Here is an 18816-nt window from a genome sequence, read left to right as displayed (position 1 = left end):
TGGGGCAATGGGAGTCAGACCCAATGTTTATATCAGGAAATGTTCCCAAGCCAGCTATACAGTGTGTGAAGTGGGAGAACGCCCCTTTGTATTTCTTTGTCCAGATTTAGATACTTCTTTAACCCAAATCCTAAACCATAACACACCATATCCCTAGTAAAGAAGCAGATGGAGACGTGTGCAATGCAGTGGTGATCTCTGGTGCACAGCAGTGTTTGTGTGGAGTTAACTGACCTCTTGATGTTGAGTTTTGTTGCATTCCCAGTAGGCTGGTGCATGCACACGTGTGCACTGTGTGTGTGCCTCCATTAAAACCTCCTTAGACCAACTCCTGTCCAAATAAGCTGCTTATACTGAGCTAGAGAAATTCAGGAGCTGGTTGAGACTTCCATTCCTTAGCAATTATTAATGAACAGAGATATCTTGCACAGAGCTAATACCACTGACAGATAGGATATATGTGTATTTAATGCAACATGTTCAACTCCGTGTTAATCACTGCCTCCAGCATCTGGACTGCATTACTCCAGGTGACTCAGCTAGTTGCTACATCAGTTTTATGAGAAAAATGTATTTCTCAGGACAAACATTAAAGTATAAAGTGCAGAGCCTGATAGCCTGTGGTCACTGGTCAGCCTTGTTTTTTCCACCCCTATGCTCCTCTGCATCTGTCTGAGAAAGCCTGCTTGTGTCTTGAGTACATTTTTCCTACCAGTTGACTTTTTTGCTGTGTTTTTTGCAGCTACTGTAGGACATGAGCTCTGTGCTGCATGCTGGCTTTGAGTAGCCCTGTTATTTTTCCCATCGTTACAGTAAACTTTCAATTTGACCCTCTGCTGACATCCTAAAATCTCTACCCAGCTTCTCAGCTAAGCACATTTCTTTGCATCACTCCAGCAGTCTAACCACCCTACTCACCCTCTCCTCTTTGGAAAGACTGGCTGCATTCCTAAGTATCAAAGGCTTATTAAATATTTGCCCTAACACGACTGAAAGGTGTCCTCTTACAAAGCAAATGCGCTCTCTTCTACCTTCTCTATTTCTTTGTTAGCTTTCAGATTATTTTCCTCAGTATCTAAATCAATGTCATCTCACAGCAGATTTGTCTAGCAGGGCAATATATGCCCCACATGACATGGATCCTTGCTTTGAAAGTCATAGGCCTGTCCAGAAAGCAGACATTCACCCCGATATGCATGCTAATCCCATGCTAAATGGGAATGCTAAGTACTCTGTGACCAGAAAGCAGCCTGATACACATGTTTTGCACATCGATGATGAAAAGTAATAGAAATTGATTTCAAAGATGTGTCTGCATTTGAAAATACTTCCTTCCTTGTGTCCTTCAGGATGATCATGCAGAACAATATGTAAGGTATGTCCATCCAGGCTGGATGTGGTTCTGGGCAGCCTGGTCTGCTGGTTGGTGACCCTGCACATAGCAGGAGGTTGAAACTAGATGAGCATTGTGGTCCTTTGCAACCCAGGCCATTCTATGATTCTGTGATATTTTGATTGCTTGCTAGCTCACCACCTTTAAGAATTCTTTGTGATGAGCAAACTAAGAATCATTTGAGTTGGGAGAGACTCTTAAAGGTCATATGAGTCCAACTTTCCTTCAGTAAACAGGGAAATGCCTGTGAATATCCCCATCGTACATCATTTAGGAAAATGATAGAGCCTGCAGAAGATCTTACTCCTTGTGGAACAGTAACTGGAGGCCCAACACAATACCTGATGGTGCCTACAAGATCATAAACAGCCTACTTATAAGCAGATTAATTTTGCTCTGTGTCCTTTTCGTATAGTCCTCAGAGCCCTGCGTGAGGATGCTTGCAACATAGGCAAGGGAGGGTTAGCCCATGCAGTAGCCATAAGGTGTGCCTTATCTCACCCTCACATAAACTTTTGAAATAATTAAGATGAAATTATCTTACTGATTATGATGGGTTTAATGAGAAACACAGAAGTGCTTGTTTGGGTCAAAAAGGTTTCTGTCCTTCCTTAACTGGAGGAGGAATTGGTTTCCATAGTTGGTGGCTAGCAGCATAGGAGGAAATGGAGGAGACCTTCATGGAAAAAGCAAATAGGTTGTGGCTAATGTAGTCCTGAAGATGGGAAGAAGAGAGGAGCCTGTTGAGTCAATAAGACATCAACAAGGGCTGGGTAGACAATCTCACTGCAACATCTCACTTGGACACAAGCAGTACAAGCCACCTAGAGAAAGATGGGGTTGCAAGTGAGGTAGAGGACGGGAGAAAATCAAGCAAGCAGTGTTGTAATGCTGCTTTTCATGCTGAAAATGTCTTTTCTAAACATCATTCCTACTGGTCTTTCAATGCTGATGTGTCATGGGGTCTGATCTTCATGAAGGAATTCTTCTGTGAGATGGTATAGCTCATCTCTGCCTAGTGCCTGTCACCTAAAGGGTAAAGCAGCTTGGATAAACAGGGATTTTGCTTCCCAGCAACGTAACAGCCATTCTGAGTCTGAACACAATCAATCAGAAGGGAAGAGACCCATTACAAAGTGCTGCGTGTAATAAGGATGAGGTGTCTCAAAAGCAAGAAAGGGCTGATTTCTGAATGTGTCACTGAGCTGGCTTGCTGAGAGGGTTCAAGGGAAGAAAACACTGCAGTCAGCAGTAGAAGTGCATCTTTCTTAGGGATATTTGGTCTGGCAACCAACCCAGCAAAAGTAAAGACAGCAAGAATCCCAGGCAGTTAATTTGTAAGACAGAAATCATTGCGGGTGGTGCTTGATGCATTGGTTTTGTCTCCGGCTGAGCTGATCTCTCCATGTTCCCTCTGTAGTTGGTGGGGAAAGAGGTATTTTTACAATATGTCTGCTGTCCTGTATCTGTGGATGAGGCAGATCACAGTTTGGGTGTTCTTGACAGTGTTGTCTGGATCTGCACCGGCTGAAAGAAGTGAAAAAGATGACCTTGTAGATATCAGCTGTCAGAGTCCTACCTATAGAGTCAGCTTGTGGTTATATAGCTTTACAGTTGTGTACTATTGTGGTTGTATAGCTTTGTGTTGAGGGACATAGTTTAGTGAGTACTATGGGTGATAGGTGGGTGGTTGGACTAGATGATCTTGAAGGTCTTTTCCAACCTTGATGATTCTGTGACTATAGGCTCTCCGATGATCCGCTTCCAACTCAGCATATTCTGTGATGGTGTTGGCTTGGTCCATGCCAGGGTGCCCAAATTTGTTCCAGTGCAGGACATCCTCACGTCACAAAGGACCTCAGACTGCAATACATTATCAGCCTGTGCTTGCTCTGATGCATAAATATATCTTTTTTTTTGTGCTAAGTGAAAAATGCCTGCGATAGTAGCAACTGTTCAGATAGCCAGATATCTCCCAGCACAAGGTGAAGAATTGCTCTGCTACAGCCCCCTTAAAGAAAGGAGTTTTGTGAGTTGTCATTGCTGGTCTTGAACTCTGCCTCTGTGCCTTGTGAGTGAATGGGGCCCTGGGCAGCCTGCTCTACTATTAAATGTGGAGGTTGGTGGCCTGTGGCAGAAGTGTTGGAGCTTAATATCCTTGAGGTCCCTTCCGACCCAGGTCTTTCTGTGATTCTGTGATTCTATGACATGCTCCAGCCTCATGCCTCTGCCTTCCCTTCATCATAGCCACCCAGAAAGGATTCCCCAAAATTCATTCCCCAAAACAAATCCACCTTTGAGGAGCATGCGGTTGAAATGCATCAAATTTTGCTCCCCTAAACCTCACATCTCGCCTGGGAGCTCCTAAATGCTGCTGAGTGCACTTCCACCAGCAAATCCCCACTGGCTGCAGATGGCCCAGGCTTTGGATGAAAGCAATGAGTGTCACTCATATCCACACAGAGGCAGGGAAAAAAACAAAGAGCAGAGGGATGACCTGGAGAGGAGGATGACGCATCCCAAGCCCTTGTCAGCTCAGCTCAGTGTTACCTTCCCTGCCTGGGAGTGAAGTGCCTGCTCTGCCACCACTTTCCCCCGTTGCCAGCGTGCAGCAAGTCTCTGCTTGTGCCATCTGCCTTGCAGCAGGCAGCTGATGTGCATATAGATTGATAAGCAGGAGCCCATGAGGACCTCAGTGCGACATACCAATGGGTGATAGGGGAGGGGTGAGTTAATTCTGAGCAATCAGTGGGGACAAGTCTCTCTCCAAACATATGGCATCGAGAAAACACTCTTTATGCCTTTTTTTTTTTTTTAAACCATCATGTTTCATAGCAACTGTTTTCAGCAGGAGAGAGGAGCAGGGGGATGTGTGAGCTTGTCACTCGTGCAAATCAATTATTGCTCTAAATCCACCATGGTGCAAATGCAGAGCACCGAGGAAGAGCTGCTAATCAGATCTTCATGCCCTAGCCCCAAAAGAGCAGGGTATAACCCAAGCAGACCCGCTGAAGCCAACGTATCTATTTCTGAACATCTCAGGGATGCTTAAGCAATGTGGATATAAGTATATAATAAGTAATACAAGTAACGATGCAACTGATGCATTCTTCTAAATGAGTCTGGAGAATGGTGCTGGGGCAATGGCAGGTGCTAACAGAGCTCTTTGGGCAGCTGATTTCAACCTTCGGGTGTTCTGCAGTTGTTTGGGCCATTGATTGCTGGAGAAAAATTTCCTATTCTTTTTTTTTTTTTCTCATTTTTCTTTTCTTAGGTGACTGTTCCCATTGCCTGTAAGCGTTAGTTCTGAGCTGCAGTGAGGACTTGACAGCAAGTTGCTGTGTTTAACTATTTATTTTCCAAGGAAGAGCTGTCCTCCTTCTCACTTCAGCTCTCTCCTTCCATTGCAATTTAATCTGTCCATGCTCATTAGTGTTTAACCTCTTTTCCCTTCTTATCCTCTCCTTTTTACTTAAAAAAGATGTATTGCCCTTTCTTCTTTTCTTAACTGAGCGTTTGCAATTCTTTGTAGACTTGACTTTCTTCAAAGTCCTTTGTCAGACCCCTTCAGTTTTTGCAATAACTGCCAGGCCATAGGGTGATTATAATTGGATTTTGTTTTCAAGAGCTACCTTTTTATCGTTATTGTTGTTTTTATTTAACCTGGGTAATCAGTTTATTCACCAGAGACTTCATTTCCATGGGCTGGGGGAGGCAGCCCCATGTGAGTGATGGGGGGACCATGATGCTCAAGTCACTCAAGATGATGTCCATCAAAATAATGACTTTGGTGGCAAAAGTAGCATAAAAAATGATCACCTCTTCTTTCCTCTCCAGTTCAGATCACCTCCATCATGCTGAATCAAGGGTTTGTGTGTTGCACCATAGATGAGCCACTGGGTTGATCTCAGTTCAGAATCACGTGTTGGTTAATGCAGGCTTTGCAGGCCTTCTGGCTCTTCACATGGGACTTATCCCATAAGGCCTTCAAGGACTGCAAAAAAGCAATCTCAGAGTTACATACAGACAAGGTTTACTGGGAATTTTGGATGTTCACAATGGTAATGTGCTACAGATCACCGTTTCTTCCTTTCTTCTCTTCCAGGTAGGCTGCAAAGCCATGATGGTTTTCTTCCAGTACTGCGTCATGGCCAACTTCTTCTGGCTGCTGGTGGAAGGGCTGTATCTTCACACCCTCTTGGTCATCTCCTTCTTTTCGGAGAGGAAGTACTTCTGGTGGTACATCTTAATTGGCTGGGGTATGCATCTTCTCAGGCCTGGATGCCAGGTGGTGGCCCTGGCAGGCATTTTTAACAGCAATTTAATCCCCAGTGGTCAGAGGAGCTTAGCAGCATTAACCTTCAAAACTATTTAAGAGCTTAGATTGTGCTCGATTCATTGATACTTGAGCACCTCAGTATCTTAAAGGTCTTTTGGACTGAAACCCCTATTTGATCCTGATCCCAAGGTTGTATTGTGCACTGACCTTACATTTTAAGGATGAACTAAGCAGGACTGCTGGATTCAACCAGACTCTGCAATCCTTTGCTCTTCTTACCTTACTGAGATAAGGCTAGATAGCTATCCTGACAAGGGGAAGGGAAAGAAGAAAAAATGAAACTTCACAAGGTTGCCCAGAGCTGAAATACTAACTTACGGAAATTAATCCTGCTAGATAGACTTCCCTTCTTTCTCCAAAGACATCGTAAGTCATTTAGCTGGAGATGTATGTGTAAGCAAGCTAAAAAGGCTTTCTGTTCTGTGCTCTCAGTAGCTGAAACTGGGAAATAATTAGAGCAGGCAATAATCTTGAAAAGGAAGGGAAAAAAGCATTTGTGTCATTTGGAAGGTTATGCCTGGACTCGGGGTTTGATCAGTTGGCTGTACAGTAACTTCCATTGAAAGTGACAGGAGTTACGCTTGGGTTCACACTGCAAAAGAGAAGCAATTCTCCATGCTATAAGTGTAGAGAGAGGTGATGTTAGCAGGCCTGGCTTCAGATGCATCAGGTCAGACCTCCTTTAAACCTGGCTTGTGCAGAGATCCTTTCGGCACAGTGCCTCTGAAAGATCTTAAAGAGGAATGTATGATTTAAAATCAAAGGAAGTGTTTTGCATTGGTAATGTGTTCTGAGGTTCTTTGGGTGAGGAAGGGCAGTGGTGGGTACTGGAAGGATTTTTGTCCTTTCAGTCATCCATCGTTTGCAAGAGCGTGGATCTGAAGTGGATTATTCGAGAATTAATAACTTGGACATAGTTGTTCTGTTTGCACTATCATTGCATTTGGAAATCACTGTTAATAAAGAATGCTGTGATTAACCCAGAACAAAGAGACCTTTCCTACCTGGGATGTTTCCAATCTAAGCCTAGTCAAAGACCACAAACAGAGAAAGAGGAAAAAGGGACCACGCAGATGGAACAGGACCGCTCTCCTCAGGCAGACCATCCTGGAGTGGGGAGCAGTGGTGAAAAAATGCCTAATGATCTGTGACAGTAACACCATCTCTCCTCTCCCCAGGTGCCCCCTCCGTGTTCATCACCGCTTGGACGGTCGTCAGGATTTACTTTTTCAATGTTGGGTAAGCCTACCGACTCACTTTTCTTTCCTGCTGTGAACATATGTGCAGATCTGTGAGCAGACCCCCCACTGTCTCCTTTTGTTCCCCTGAGCCCCATGCTCAGATCAGAGCTCAGCCTCCTACAGAACTGACCCTACATACTTTAGAACAGCAGAAACCTCGTAAACACATCCATTAGCTCCTTCAGAAAAGCTCTGAAAACTCTTGATCTTTTTCCCAGGCAGATCTTTGGATCTGTTCTCCATCCTCTTTAACATAACAGCTGCCTTTGACACTTTATGTAAGAAATAGATAGAATACAGGTAAGCAAATGAGGCACATACTTGAGCTACCCAGGGATACATGCAAGTAAATGGGATCTGATCCATCATGCTTTGACTAAAGAGTCAAACTGGAGTAGTTTGTTGCTTTTATGAGAAAACACTGCAGAGAATCACAGATTCAGGTGCTCATTATGCACTCACTGTGCATGCCCTTGCATCATGCATTTACAGCACATGTTTAATTCCATTTTCTCCCTTGCAGTCTCTCTCCAAACGTGTCCTGATTTGTCCTTATTTCAGTAAAGGAAGCAGCTCAGATTTTTCCTTGTGTTTCTGATGTATAGTCGTGCTAACACGTTTCCTTAGGACTGCTGACTTCTTCTATGGTCTCACTCAATCTGCATAAAACTGACCTTATTTACTGTGTTAATAAATAGCCTCTAAAAATGAGATAGAGACCAAAGGATTTAACCATTCTGACTACCAATTCTTCTTACTATATATTCCCACTCCGCTCCAGTAATTCTTAATAAAAATGCAGACTGCTTTGCAGCAGAGGCTTTAAAGCTCTACATTTTTGTGCCAACTAAAACAGTGTGAATATACGGAATATGTTAACACCTAACATAGATTATTTCTTTTTGCATATTAAAATTACCAGCAAAGTTGCAAGGAATTAACCCAGATTAAATCAAACCTAATTAGGTAAGATTTGTTAAACAGCATTAAGCTTGTATTTAGAAATTTTAACTCCAAATTAAAGTGACCTTCACTCAGAATTCTTAAAATTGAAGTGCTGCAGATATAATGGGGGCCACTTTAACTCTGAATGAAAGGGCTTGGATGCATCTAGCTGGATTTACTGGGGCTAACCCCCACCACACCTTCTGTCATCTCTTTCAGAAGGGGATGTTTGTTATTCCAGCAGTGCCAATTACTCTGTGCCCAAATAAATCCCCATCCATGATGATGGTCAGAATTAGAGGCCTCACTAATCAGTGATTCTGATAGCACTCCGTTGGAGGAGACCTCACTGTAGGGAAAATTAAGCAAATCTCCATCCTACCCCATATTCACCCTGATACACCATAAATTCATAGATTTATTTGAGTTGGAAGAGACCTTTAAAGGTCATCTGTTCCAACTCTCCTGCAACAAACAGGGACATTTTCCAGCCCATTGCATTACCAAGGAGAAAAGCACCCACAGCCTTATATCTGGGGCAGATGTTACCTACCAGTGCTGAAAGCCACTGCAACAAAAGTCATCAGCTCTTCCCAGCGTACACAACTTTATCATTTTAACACAGACTCATAGGGATAGGACAGTGGGTAATGGCTTTAAACTGAAAGAAGAGAGATTATGTCAGATGTTAGGAAGAAATTCTTTACTCAGAGGGTGGTGAGGCACTGGCACTGCTGTCCAGAGGGAGTGTGAGTGCCCCATCCCTGGGGATGTTCAAGGCTAGGTTGGATGGGGCCCTGGGCAGCCTGGTCTGGTGGGGGGCAACCCTGCTTATGGCAGGGAATTGGAGGTATATCTATAAAGTCTCTTCCAACCTAAGCGATTCTATGATTCTATGATTTAGGCAAAGTACCTGAAAGGTAACAGCGCTGCTTGCTTTTTTTTTTTTATGGATGTTTTAAACCTGATTTATTTATTTATTTATTTACTTTTTAGATGCTGGGAGGAAATAATAGAATCCCCAATCTGGTGGATCATTAAAACTCCTATTTTGGTGTCCATTTTGGTAAAGTATCAGCATATTCTTAAAGCCATCTTTAATACAAAATGGGAGGGGAGGGTGGAGGAGGGGAGGATAGAGGTGCCTTGATAAGTGTTCTGTAAAAATCCATGTAAAATGCACTGACAGATAACATTGCATTGTGTACTGAATGTCTTCCTTGGGATAAGAAGCTCAGCCTCTGGTTAAGCATCTTTATCTTTAAACACTGACTTAAACATTGTTGCACTGACAGATAACATTGCATTGTGTACTGAATGTCTTCCTTGGGATAAGAAGCTCAGCCTCTGGTTAAGCATCTTTATCTTTAAACACTGACTTAAACATTGTGGGAAGAGCTTGAGTGATGGGGCAGCACCCAAGGTGGAGCTCATGTAAGCCAGACCAGCTCCATCTCATCCATTTGCTCAGGTACAGTAGCCAGGGCAGCACATAGCCAGAAGAGATCAAGGAACATGCTTGGAGACCCAGGAAAAAGTCATTTTTTGTCTAATGAATCAATGTATGCCTAAATTAGAACTGCTGAATTTTGCCACGACTTTTTGTTTCTCTGAGGTCAGAGCCCAGGGTGACTTGTTCCACTGTAGATGTGGACAGTGTGAAGTCATATGGGATGAGTCCTACCCTAAACTTCTACCTAGCTCGATGAATTTCCACAATTATTCGCCTCTTGTTGTAGCATCCAGCACAAAGCTGGACTACAGCTGTGTGTTTTTGCGTTAAGTTCTTGAGAAGCTTGGCTAATTTCCATATAAATTGGCAAAGGTGCTTAACTCATTACTTCTCCAGATCAGTTCTTACTGCAGAAATCATAACACTTCTGAGGAGCTGAGTGCTTCCATCCTTGGTGAATATTATGTGTTTCCTCTGTGAAGCGTAGAGCCAAAACTTGAAAAATGAACTTGAGTTAAACTTAGCTTTGAGTTTTCTCAAATCAAGAAACATGCGTGGGAAGGGAAGGAAAAGAATACAGCAGAAATCAAAGCAAATGTGATTTTTTTTTAAACTGAAGTCTTTTCTTAGACATACATTCTTCTTATTCCACATACATTACGCCCTTTACAAGGAGACCTTTTCTGCAGCATTTGTCATACAGGAATTCCAAACTGAAACAGTTGGAATAATTACTTATTATTCTATTCGCTGCACTGCAAAGAAATAAAATACTTAGATGACACATCTCAAAATATTTATGTCATCATCAAAAGACATAAATTGTATTTTCCCTTTCCCAAGATAACCTTCTAGTGCAGAAATACACCGTACTCTCCTGAGATCAGTGATGCCATGTTTTCTTTTGGTCAGTAAATCAATTCCTCATTACCAAACAAAATCTACCTGGCAATTATCTGAATTTAATTTTGCAGGTATCATATAAATCTGTCACAAAGAAAGGCCATGATAACAGTTACACAATGAATAACAGATTTCTGCAGGGAGGAATGCTACAAATTCTGCATGTCCACTCGAATAAAGCATAGAACTGAAGAAAGAAATATATATATATATATATATAAAGTTAAACGTTAGAAAAATCTTTCTAACCTAAAGAATTAAGCACTGAGAATCGATCAAGTGCCTTTAATTCTATTCCAGGTTGAAAAATAACCTAAACTCTTTTAGTTGTTTGATAGCCATGTCTTCTACCATGCAGTGCTGGGGCCATACTAAGCCTTTAAGTCACATTCCACCTTTTTTAATGCCCATGTCTGTTCTTAACCATGATGAGCCAACACAGTATTTAATTTATGGCAGGAGACTGGGAAGCAGTTCTGATCCTACCTGCAGTGGTGCAGATTGTGTTCTATCAATGCTCATTAGAGTAATAGATCTCGCTAATTCTATTTTGGACTGATAAATTTTACTTGCCATCAAGTCAGATGCTAAACATTTTATAAGGAAATAAATATGAACAGAAGCTATAATAAATGTCATGGGGTAGATAAAGAATGATTAGGCAATGCATCATAACCAAGAAATATAATTAATTTCCAGTCACTCTTAGCGTTGGAAAAAGAGCTGTTGTCTAAATGAGAAATAGGCTTTAGTCTGCTGCGTTCACCTGTTGTTGATATAAACCTGAGAACTGCTGGAGGAAATGTTATAATTTGCTTTTGCAGGAAATCAGATTGGCTGGTTGACACAATTCCTTCCAGCCTTTACATATCTTAAAAATCAGAATCCTTTGTGCATTCGCTAAACACGAATGGATAAAGAAACTAAACTAGACTGTAAAGAAACTGAACTAGGCTAAGGCCACAAAAATCCATCTTCACTTTTCTGTTGGATGTGTTGCTTGGTTCAATGGATAGGATTTTAGAAGCCCGTAAGCTTTTGTTCAACTCATGCCGTCTACTTGGTAGAAATTGCCATTCCTAGCTCTACGCCTTTGCTATAAAATAAGGCCAGCTTTGCTTGAGTACGTTAAGAAGCAGTATGATGCAGTTCTAGTTGAGTCTTCTGGTCTAACCTTTAGGAGAGGCAACTTTCCACTATGCTGGTGAGGTGTAACACTTGCTATCCGTTGTCTCCAACTTCTCTCCAGAGAAGAATGCCCATCGGCACTGAGCGGAGACCTGCTTAAGTGAATACAGCTTTGTGTTTTGGTTTGGTTTCTTTGGCTCACTGCCTCGGTCTTTGACACGCTCAGCAGCAGGTCCCATGTCACCGTCTCCCAAGGGCTTTTGACGTCCGTCGCTCCGCTAACTCCTAAGGCTCCTTTCCCACCCTGTCGTCGGCAGGACGTCGTGCATAGCTGTGCTCTATGGGTTTGACATCATCATACTTGGGATGTATGACACAAAGTCCCAAGCAGGCTGATGTCAGGCCCAAGATGGCTGCCATCCTGTGTCGGTTTACTGTGTGCTCCTAGAGTGGGGCTCTCTGCTCGTGGCTTTTTAACAACGGCTTTGCTCCGTGGCAAAAATATTGCAGTGAAAGGCACCTCCCCTCCCCCTTCAACAATTTCTTCTTTTCACTGCAGAACAATGCTGCAGGGGCGTGATTTTTATCTTTCTTTTTTTTTCTGTTTCTCTCCATCCCAACAGGTGAACTTCATTCTCTTCATTTGTATCATCCGTATCTTAGTCCAGAAGTTGCATTCCCCAGATGTTGGACACAATGAAACCAGCCAGTATTCGTAAGTCCTGGGCTTTTTTTACAGTATTGTATGGTTTTGCAAAACCCATTTGGCATTTAGTCAAAGTGCTGCATCTGTCCGCATTTTTCCTCATCAGAATTGTGTATTTGTTAATTTGCTAAAGATGATCAGAAATCAAGAAACGGGCGTTTTGCTGATGGGTGTGAGAGTAAGAGTAGTGTTCATGAAACAAAAAGGCCTTTTTCATTGCATATTCAATATTTAATCGATATTTATTGGATCTTGAAGCCCGGAGGACCCTGACGAAGAACAAAATGTATCCATCTACAGTATAGGGGCATTTTTATCTGAAGCAGTTGCCCTCAACTCACTTCTTCCCAGTAGAAACTGAGAAAATCCATGCATTCAGTAGAATCTATGGCAGTTTTTCCATACCCTAAAGATGACTCCTGAACGAGACTGCATTAATCCATCCCTAACGTATTCATTTCCCTTTGCTGTTGAGTAACAAATTTGTCTGAGAAGTTATCATATAGCTTTTTTCCCAAGGATATAATGTTGACCTTACTGGGACTCTTTATAATGAACAACATGCAAGTGAAATGAGAATTTGTCTCAGTGTGTAAGACTGGTCTTTGGTGCAGCATTTTAAAACTACAAGAAATCTATTTTCCTGTACGGATTTCTTATATCTTCAATGCAAATAAAATAAAAGTTCAGGCATTGTCTCGTTTTTACCTCCTGCTACTGTCCTGGCTTAGCATTTCAAATATTCTGGATGCTATCAAAATTTCTAGAAAATAACTAAAAAGAAAAAAGAGCTGTCTACCTGTTCATTGTTCATAAAATCTTCTTTACTTTTTGAGGGAGCTGTGTACTTTGAAGAATGTGAACTCGGTTCATCCTTCAGCAAGATGGAAGACTTAAAATGAATATAGACCTTAAATATTGACCAACCACAACTCTGTGTCTTTTTCTCTAGTGATGGTAAACCATGTATTTCATCTCCTCCTAGAGATTCTCAAATTTATAAAGGAAAATTCCAGTATTTCATCTTAACTTCTCCCTGCAGCAAACAAAGCCAATGATTTCTTTTTCCATCATCATAACACACCAATGTTACCAGACCTGTGTTTTCTATCACATCTCTATGTATTTCAAGTTGGGCAATATATATTCCCAAAACCAAGACTGCAACAGCTTTAGCCAGGTGGATAGATTAAATCATCATATTGAAATATGTTCTAGTACTTACTATGCAGCAGCCTGGGGCAGTTGGCTCCCGTTCATCTCCCTAGAAGTGCTGCCAACCACTCATCAGAAGGGTTATGCCCAGATTACCTAGCAGGTCATGCTGAGCTTTGAGCTCAGGGCTTTTTTTCTACTTATTTTCCAGTGAAGTGCGAATTGCCAGTAAATCTTCTTTGCCTGGTAAACAAGCCTTGCATGACAGAGCAGTAAGTAACAAAGGCTTCCCCACGTTGGCCTGTCAGATAGGAACGAATTGCAGAAGGATGAATGATCTTCACATCTTCAATTCTTCACCTTCCTCATCCATCTGGAAAAGCATCTCAGCTCCATTCAGGCACAAATCAGTCACATATAGGTGTCCAAGCCTTATCAGATGCCTTAGGATGTTTGATATGCTTGTCTGGATATAGGACACTGCACCTGTGGGAGACTTGTGTGTAACTTGTGTGTATATACAACCAGACTCCAGTGGTCTGTCTGAAAGTCTCTACTGACTATTGACTGCAATGAGACATGAGGCACCATAGTCTCCTGTAGAAATTAATATTAAGAGTCTCGACTTGAGGTTCGGATCCCACCAAGGGTCCTCAACGTTTAGTGTTTAGATGGCAAGCTGTAGAGACACCTGGAGTCATCCAGATCCTTCTATAAATGACATTAATTGGTAGGAGGATGGTTGGACTAGATGATCTAAGAGGTCTTTTCCAACCCTTGTGATTCTATGATTGTATGATTAGGCATGTAATCTGCAGCCTGGATCCTTCTATAACTCATACCCCTGTCACCTGAAATGCTGCTGCTAGCTTCAGGGCTTTGGCCTGCAGGACCCAAGAAAGCTTACCAAAACCTGCTGGTAATGATATGTGTTGGTTCCCCCTGCCACATCTGGGATAAGCAGGCTTTGAAATGACAACACTGTGAATCTCTCGTTTCCATTTCTTCCTCCTCCTCTTCTTTATTTTATATTGTTTATATCTAAAAAATAATGTGTTGATATGTTGATAGTGTTGTTCAGCTCCAAATGGTTTCAGTTGATCTGCGGGGTAGAAATTCAGGTACACTGCTGATTCACTCACTCATTAATGCTACAGGTACTGAGCTGAGCTTTAATATGTCAGAAATTGTGAAAACAAGTCTCCTAAAACAGTTTTCTGCAAATGACAGAGATTTGTGCAAGAGCAGGACAGCAATAGTCGGAGCAAATAGAAGAAGAAAACACCTTATTTTCTGCAGAAGAAAAGTTGAGCAAAATTCATCTCATTCCATTCTGTGCATGTTCGTAGTTCAATATTAGCATCAAAGTTTTCTGGGCAACTTTCCATTATGTGTTCAGGAGCAAAGTGTTGTTTAACTCTTACCTCTTCTACGGAGAGGAACGGGTGCAGTGCTGGATGCTGGAGATGTGTTTTTCCTAAATCATCTGTCACCACGTCAGAGAGGACAGCTATAAGAAGTGCACTCTGTGACAGGAGGAGAAGGTCATTAATTTTTTGAGAAGCATGGTTTCCTTCAGGTAACATTAACCAGCCTCCCATGCATTTGTGTCTACTGCACAGCCAGTCTTTAGCTTCCTGGGAGAAACACACCATGACATACAGAAGACAATTTTCCTTGTTGCAATTTGTAGGGGGGTTTTTCCAATATTACGGAGCCAGACCAAACTTGCCTTGAAGATGACATAAAATCCAAAACATCACTTGGTATTTTGGGAAGCTTAGTGCTGGAAGCAAGACACTGGTTTGAGGTGTTGTGCAAACTGGAGGATGGTTAGTCTATGGGCCCTGCTCATAGGCTGGCTCAGTGACAGTCCTTGCTTCCTATAGGCATTCCATTTGCCTGGAATGAGTTGAAGCCAGCAGGTATTCCATGGGGAACCACAGCCTCCAAGCAGAGTTTTAACATCAAACTGTCATTGGGCCTGGCCCAGGGAAAGCTGGAAAGGTCTGCTGGGAGATACAATAATGAGCTGATAAGCATCGTCTGCACAATGCTGGCACGTCAGCCTTCACTGCAGGTCTATACAGATGGCAAATAAATGAAGATAGTCTGGGGAGACTGAGCCAGATGGGACCTGAAGGGTTTGTAGATGGAAGAACAAGTATTTCCAACACCTTTGCCTAAGCTTCAGTTTCTCCAGAAGCCTCTGGGAGAGGGGGATGCAGAAGGATGTGGATGACCAATGGAGCCAAAACCCACTTAAGCATCCTGAAGTTCTTGATTTCCTTTTTATTTTTTTATTTTTTTTTTTTGTCAGCTAGATTCTAATAATGATTAGATTTAATAAATTATCATCTTTCCTAATTAGACCACTCATTACCCAGCCTGATGCCATTAAGCACTAATACTGTTCATCCCCCTCCTTTGGAGACATTCATTGTGCAATAGCCTATCATTATTCTGAGCTAAACATACCATTTCTCTCCCAGAAGCTGTAATTTCCAGAAATCCTAAGCAAACAAAGAAGGCACTAGATAATGGTTTAGCTTGTAGAGATGAAAAAAGATCTCCAGCAGGAGGGGAGAAAGAAATACCTCTATTGAAGTTATGGGGAATAAAGATAGCACATTTAATCTTGTCACCGCATCTGAATTCACCAGCCATCTGCAGTCTGCAGGGGAAACAAACTGGGGCTGATGGCTCTCCCTCAGCTGAAGATGTGTATTTCTCTGAGAGCTGCTCATGAGGAGGAAAGTGAGCACGTGGAAGCGCTCCCAGCACAATCCTTTGTTCTGTGAACTGCTGTAGCTAGCAACTGACTGTGCACAGCAGAAGGGCTGCTTCTATGTTTCATCACATCCCAGCCCAGGTTGTTAGAAGGATCTTGGAGGAGTAAGCAATGGGGAACTGATCTCAGTTCCCTCCTTTTTGGTGTAGCCCAGACATTTCTGCTTAGTGGGTGAGGGCAGCCTGCTGACATTGCCTTGTTTGAGGCTGCTATTGAAAACCTGGATGTTCTCAGGACCTCAGGATAGGTGGCCCACATCACATATCCCAACCAAAAGAAACATTTAGTGTGCATGGCTACCCCATCACGGTCCTAGTAATCAGCAAATAGGTACTGCATGCAGCAAATTAAAGTTTCAGGGTTGCATGAAGTTCAGCTGCAGGATTTCTCATCAGTTTACCCTTTAGCTCCTCTTCCCTCTTCCCTTATGACTCATGTTTGTCTTTCCAACAGGAGACTGGCCAAGTCCACCTTGCTGCTGATCCCTCTCTTTGGCATTCACTACATCATGTTTGCTTTCTTCCCTGACAATTTCAAAGCAGAAGTTAAGCTGGTCTTTGAGCTTGTGGTTGGGTCATTCCAGGTAAGTCACCAAGTGAACCACCTGTCTGTCCAAGGAATAACCAAACCTGTGACCTGGGCTTTCCCAGACATGCCATTGTTGGTCCTGTGCCTTTGGAGAAGAAGCTATTCACTCCAGCTTGGCGAGAGTGGAAGATAATTTTACCTATATACTCATATATACTTTACCAGGAGTTTGTCTCTCCTTGTTTTAGGCACCTGGAAAGAAAACACACCTTTATATGCTTGTCCCCTTTGGGCTTTTTTGTACTTACGAGAGAAAATCAAGCATGTTAATCCAGTTTAGAGATCATTAACACAGTAAGATGTGATGAATAGACTTCAGGAAGAGTCCTTCTGGCCATTAATGGCATCCTAGTCTATGACCAGTTGGCTCCCATGAACTCTCTCTTCTGCTAAAAAAGTTCTGCCTCTAAATCCTGCCCAAGTAGGGTTGCAGTTTATTGGAGGAGGAGGCAGGTTCCCCGTGAGGACGCATTAATCCTGAGGAAACCTTTGATGGAGTTTGCTTTGTATACCTTCCCACAAGCCTCACCTCATTCACACCCAGCGTTGGGCTGTTTACCTTGGCCTTGCTGTTGCATGAACAGAAGCACTTGTTTGTGCACTTGCATCCATCCATCAAGCAGCTGTAGCCACTTCGTGTTCTCAGTCTCTGCACAGTTCAGGTTTCCCCAGGAAAGTTGCCTCTGCTATCCCACCAAATTGACTTCAGTGCTTGAGATTGAATGGCCAGGTGTCCTGCTTAGAACTGAAGTAATGCCTGATGGACTTAAGCACCGATCTGGAGCAAGCCTCGAAGTCAAAGCCTTGCATCTGCTCCAAGGTGCTTTAACCAACCTTCCTCTTCTCCTTTTATAGGGAAAATGTGATCAGTTGGTTTGTAAGAGGCACCTTAACAGTTCCCTGACACTATGCCCTTTCTCCAGGGTTGCAATGGGCTTGGGTTGGATCTAGGAGAATGTAACCTAGGAGTTGCTAAGAGCCTGTTTTCTCCTTTCCCCTAGGGTTTTGTGGTGGCTGTCCTCTACTGTTTTCTCAATGGGGAGGTAAGATCAACAATGTTGTCTGGTTAATATTTGCTGCTAAGGCAAATTGAATGCTTGTGGACAGCAGATTAAGGAGTGTCCCATTCCTGATGTTACCACACTGGGGAAACCTTCCAAGTCAAGTCACTCACCCCAGATAAACAACTCAACCATTAGCCAGAATGTTTCCAGCACAATTAATAAACATATTAGGACTTTAATAATTGCTGCTGAGTCCTTCCTTTACTCACGAGACAGTACCAGCAAAACCTTGCCTAAATCTTGAATTAAAGGGAACACCTTCAGCAAGGAAGGATGTGCCCATCTTTCAAGCTCTACTCAGGTTTAGAATCTCCTGAAACCTCAACCTCAGAATCAGACCCAAATGGAGGCTTGTTAGTGCAGTGATATTTTTGTACCGTGCTCCGTCTGCCAGAAGGAAACTCAGCAGAGACTGATTAAACCCAAATGATGAAGTCTACTGGGAAGGTGTGAGCAGCTGGGAACTTGGAGCTGCTGTCAGATGGAGCACGTTCAGCTCAATAAACTGTCAAGAAAGAAACAGCTGTGCTCTGGGCTTGTGTTCCAGCTTCCTGAGGAGGGGAAGAGTGTCCAGAATCAATTTGCTCTCTTAGAGCTCTGATCCTTCTTCCAGCCGTGCTGATGCCATGTGGTCAACACACAGAGCCCAGCTCCAGCAGGGACCTTAGCTAGTGAGCCTGTTTGGAGCAGGGCAGTGCTACACAAACTTCCTGATGGTCCAAAACCCAAACAGGACTGATGTATCTTATTATGCTCAGACCAGTGCTAGGTGAACTAATTTCCAGCTTACAGGTGTTGATCTTGACTTTCCCACATTTCCAGCACTGGAGTTTGTATTTGTGATGTCCTGTTCTTGTGCTTGTTGAGCTCAGAGACCCTCATTCATGTTTTATCTCATTCATGCCACGATCCAAAACTTTGTACTCGAAGCCTGCATGAGGGGATGGGGACTGTGGCCAGATTTGTGCAGGGTTTGAATATGAATGGTGTAAACCAAATGATGTGTGTAAACACTCCGAGTAGAAACAAGTAACCTCCATCAAAAAGCACAGCTGTATTGATTGCTTTACAAACAAGCTGCAGTTAAATCATTTTTACTGGGACGATAAA

General features: G+C 42.7%; 1 protein-coding gene across 1 annotated transcript in view; it reads left to right on the top strand.

Annotated features, from left to right (window-relative positions):
• VIPR1 (vasoactive intestinal peptide receptor 1) overlaps positions 1 to 18816 on the top strand; it is a 106828-nt gene that overhangs the window by 81362 nt on the left and 6650 nt on the right. Inside the window, exons 7-12 of the mRNA XM_090143274.1 lie at positions 5499 to 5652; positions 6911 to 6971; positions 8915 to 8984; positions 12026 to 12117; positions 16508 to 16637; positions 17644 to 17685. Coding sequence (XP_089999400.1) covers positions 5499 to 5652; positions 6911 to 6971; positions 8915 to 8984; positions 12026 to 12117; positions 16508 to 16637; positions 17644 to 17685 — 549 coding nt within the window. The remainder of the gene's footprint in view (positions 1 to 5498; positions 5653 to 6910; positions 6972 to 8914; positions 8985 to 12025; positions 12118 to 16507; positions 16638 to 17643; positions 17686 to 18816) is intronic.

This window comes from Phasianus colchicus, chromosome 6 (genome assembly GCF_987193195.1).
Source record: "Phasianus colchicus chromosome 6, bPhaCol1.hap1.1, whole genome shotgun sequence".
Lineage (NCBI taxonomy): Eukaryota > Metazoa > Chordata > Aves > Galliformes > Phasianidae > Phasianus > Phasianus colchicus.
Note: the sequence above shows the minus strand (reverse complement) of the source record. Positions and strands in the feature narration are given on the sequence as shown.